General features: G+C 34.0%; 1 protein-coding gene across 1 annotated transcript in view; it reads left to right on the forward strand.

The window, feature by feature from the left end:
- Window positions 1-4734, forward strand: part of PRIM2 (primase, DNA, polypeptide 2 (58kDa)) — a 443510-nt gene that overhangs the window by 257694 nt on the left and 181082 nt on the right. Inside the window, exon 7 of the mRNA XM_006893148.1 lies at window positions 2268-2335. Within this exon, the coding sequence (XP_006893210.1) occupies window positions 2268-2335 (68 nt within the window). The remainder of the gene's footprint in view (window positions 1-2267; window positions 2336-4734) is intronic.

Raw genomic sequence — 4734 nt, forward strand, 5'->3', positions numbered from 1 at the left:
TGATTGGCACAGGATAGAGCAGGGTTTAGGGCTGTTGTACATAGGGTCGCTATGAGTCGCAAACGACTCGACGGCACATAACAACAACAACAACATTTGACCTATGGTTTAGTAAATATTCTTGTCAGAAGTTTCAAATTTGAAAGTAAATGGTGTTTTTATGTTGATGAAGAAGACATTAGTTGCAGAGGGTACCTGTTCTAGAAGCTGAACAGATATGCTGATGTTGTGCCTCATGGAGTGGATTAAAAAAAGCAAATCAAAAACAGTGCCTCACACTGATATGTAGGGAAATGGAAATGAAGACTGAAATTAAGATTAGTAGACAGATTTAAGAGATACTTCCAATATAGAATTATCAGATGTTAGGAAATAATTTTATATTACTGGGGTCATTTTGTTTGTTCTTATTTTGGAAAGTGTTTGATTTCAAAGTATGTTACATAGATTGATCGTGATTGAAAGCAGCATAGATTGTTCCATCTTTTATCAGAGGATTGAGTTCTTAAGTATCAGGACAAATTATTTTAATCTTTTTAGAGAGTAGCTTTAGTTCTAATCAGTGAAATCTCTCAAATAATGAAAATGATGTTTTATAAGTGAATTTGACAAAACCAAATCCACTGCTTTTAAGTTAGTAGTTCTAATATATGGTAACCCTTCATTGAGAACTGTAAATCTTGATAGAAGTAATCTGCTCATCTTTCCAGTGGTGTTGCTGGAGGATTTGAACCGCTGATTTTTCTGTTAGCAACACATAACCAACTATGCCAACAGACCTCTTTCCAGAGATTCAGGGTATATCAAAATATTTAAATGTTTTGTTTATATAGCTTTGAGAACTTGGATAATGTTTGGTGATTATGAAAACCACATTTCTCAGATATATGGAAGTCTTGGTTGTGCTGAAATTGTAGCATGATATCGCCTTACTTTATTGTATTTCAAATTAGTCAATACTTTTTATGACTCAGTAAATTTTATTAAATAATAAAGATAGAAAATTAGGGAACTCCATGATTATTTTTTGATGAAATGTAATGTTTTCATGCGTGATCTTTTACATCAGCCTTTTTCATGAGCATATCAATTTTCTGTCATTGTCATCAAGTCAGAACCAATTCCTAGGTGAGCCTCAAGCAAATTTTCAGAGACTTTAGATTTAACAGGAGGAGATTGCCCTTGTTCCCCCCCTGGAACTGCTGATTTGAACTGATTGCCTGAGTTTAGCAGTGCAGCCCCCTGTGGACTAGGCCACCAGAGCTCCAGTGAAACATTGATGTAGGAAAAGTTTATGAGACCAAAGGGCATCTTCAGTTATTGTTTATCTCAAGGTTCTCTTTTGTGAATTGGTAAACGATTTATCAGACTAATTTAATAATTTATTATTATAATTGAATGCAGGAAAAATTTATCTTTTGTTTATTAAGTTTACTTCAAGCTATCTAATTATTTTTGATAAATATCTTTAATTTATTTAGGTCACATTATTACAACTTAAGAGGTTGCTCAGAAGAACAGTGAGTAAAACAGGAATATATAGAAATATAGCTTTATTGTTATAAAAATATATCTGAAGCTTATATTTTTATGATATACTGTCAACTTTATGCGTAGTTTGTAGGCTTTGGATTTGACTTTTTAATTCTAGATCAATGTGAGATTATATTTCAGTGTTAAATACTTTAGATCTTTTTCATATGTTTAAAAGAAGTTCTGGGTTTTTATAGTAGTAATACAGTGTCAGAATGAAGAAATGCCTGTGTTTGTATGTGTCTGTGTGTACCTCAGCCTGTAACCAATTTCACAGTGGCTTAGTTATAAATGAAGGTCCCACTCCTCAATTTTCCCATCACCTGGGATTTAGTGATACAAGGTTGATTGTCCTACATTTTAGTACTTTAAAATTTTTCCATTTTTATTTATAAAGCTTATGTCTTCATGACCACAGTCTTTTTCATTGAGTCAGATGGGTATTCTTACTATTTGTCTTGCCTCTGATTTGATATCTTAGCTCAATGACATGCACTGCAGCCCTCAGACAGATAATTGATGTTAGGTGGTTAAAAGCTAACTAGTATCGCATAGTGTGAGCCAATTTGGGATATAACTTCCTTGATTTAAAAAGAGAGGAAAAATACCTGTTCTTTTAAGTCCCAGCACCTCTCCACCCCTCATCCTTTACAAAGTCCCCTTTTTACATTAGTGTTCAAACTGTGTTACATGTTAGACCTGAGCTTTTGTCTGACCCTCTCTTCTTCTTTCAGTTAACGGCCAGGTCCTTGCCTACTATTCAATCTGATGAGAGACTTCAGCCGCTGCTTAAACACCTCAGGTAATATGAAGGCGCAGCCTCATTTTTCTCCTAAAATTCAAGGGATTACATTATACTGAAGTGTTTAAAACCATTACAGTCACTAAAATCTTAAATGTAAACCAAAACAGAAACATGTTGCTTTGATTCTTTGGCTTAACTAGTTTTTAATACAGTGTGCTTGTTACCCTAAGCTTTATAGACTATTGTAGAAAGATTTTGAATTCATTAAAAATTAGTGTAACTCACTCTTGTTTAAACAAAGATAACTATAGAAAATATAAAAAGGATGAGCTAAATATATGTTGTTATTGTTTTATGCCATTGAGTTAGAATCACCACTCATCACTGATCCTTGAGTTAGTGGGTTTTCAGAAGCAGTAAATGGCAGGATATTGCTCATCCTTTCCCACAAAGGTTGGCATGTCAGGAGGCTTAGTATATATTCCAGTATGATGTCATTGTTGTTGTTAAGTGCCATCGAGTCATAGATGACTCATAGTGACCCTATGAACAAAAGACCTGAATACTTGTATAACTTTCATCATTTCTAAGTTCATAGAGTTTCCGGAGGCAAGCTGTTTCTGAAGTGGATGCCACTCCTGCTTCCAAGCTTGTTTTAATTAGGGAGCTCCCCCAAACACTCTCCACAATGAATAACCATTAATGCATTTGACACATTAGCGTCACAGTGTTTAGGAATACAGCAACCGTGAGTTACCTCTGTACAGCAAATAGACAAACCACTATAACACTTAGAAGAATGTTTGACCAAAAACAATTAAAACCAAGGTTGGGGATTGCAGATTAAAATCAACCACCTTTGGCTTGGTAGTATCACTTTCTGTCCACTGTGCCAACAGAAGCTCTCACTATGTTGATATTGTTAAGTGCCATCGATTCATAGATGACTCATAGCAACCTTATGAACGAAAGATCTGAACACTTATATAATTTTAATCGTTTTTCCAAGGTCATTCCTATATAGGGTGCTCTAATACAGGGAGATTGACTTATATGAAATCGCAGCATACGTGGAACCATGTCATTTTCTAAAGCCCCTAAACCAATTTATATGCATGCCTGCATTATATGGCATGGTAGGGTATCACAAACTGTTGCTATCCTTCAAGTAACTAAGTAACTATGTAATTTTTTTTCTTCAGATATATTTGTCTTGAGTATATTTTACTTTCTTAACCAGTGCATAAGAATTTAAGGTATAAAAACTGATTTTAAAACATAGAGCTTTGGGTAGGTGTGGGGGGGGGCATTGTGTACCAATGAGGGAGTTTTTCTTTTGCTTTTCAAGGAGAGGAGCAAATGGGGGGGGTAGGGGGGAAGGGTTTGTGCGGGGAGAAGGGTGCAACAATGAATGAATGGAATCCCAAAATCTCTGTAGATGCTCATTAAAATGAAAAATAAACAACCTAAATTAAAAAAAACAACAACAAAAAAACATAGAGCTTATTTTTCAAATGTGAGTTGATAATTCAAGAGACAAAGTTTAAAAAAACAGGACAGTGGTAGTAGAGTAGATGATTCAGAATTATCTAAGTAATCGGAAGGAACAGAAAACAGGGAAATGAGGGGTCAGATGGTATTCAGACAGGCAGTTGGGACTATGGAAGTGAAGGGGTTTTTTGTTTCTTTTTTAATTTTTATTTATTTTATTGAAAGTTTAAGAGACTTTGGATTTCCATTCATTGTTGCACACTTTCCTCCCTTCTCACCTTCCCCCCAAAGTCCACTCCACTGTGCAGCTTTAATTCTGGACTCTTGTCATGACAATAATACCTAATCATATATTTCTCCTAAGCTATTCTCTCCCTCTTCTGTTTCAATGCAACATGAAGGTTTTAAAATACCTTTACCACCATTATGATTCTGAATGGTGAAGGCATTTTAAAATGACGATGAAGGTTTTAAAATGCCTTCAACTTTTTAAAAACTATTTTACTTATTTATTTATTAAATACATACAAGTGGAAAGTGTACATTTGGAACCTTCATATATTTGGTGGAGGTAGATGAAATGAGTGATTTAAAAAGGATATATTCTCATTATTTTAAAAAGAAAGAACAGAAAAATCCATAATCTTTAATCAGAAGTAAAGCCTTCACCCACCTTTCTTTTTAAAAGTTCGACGTTGAAATCCTTTTTTAAAAAAAAATTATTTTTATACAATATTTCATTAACATTGTGTTTTGTTCATATGCATTGTGTTTTATACACTCTTTCATTTACATTGTATTTCATACAATTGTTCATATACATTGTATTTTATAGGATTAATTATCAATGAGCTATGCCTTTTATTCAAAATACAAAGCAAAATATTACAATGAAATGTGCAAGGAGTTGGAGTCAGAAAATCAAAAGGGCCGAACTCGTTCAGCGTATATTAAGCTCAAGGAAC

This window comes from Elephantulus edwardii, unplaced genomic scaffold (assembly GCF_000299155.1).
Source record: "Elephantulus edwardii isolate Elephantulus edwardi_28Jun2011 unplaced genomic scaffold, EleEdw1.0 scaffold00124, whole genome shotgun sequence".
NCBI classification, from domain to species: Eukaryota; Metazoa; Chordata; class Mammalia; order Macroscelidea; family Macroscelididae; genus Elephantulus; species Elephantulus edwardii.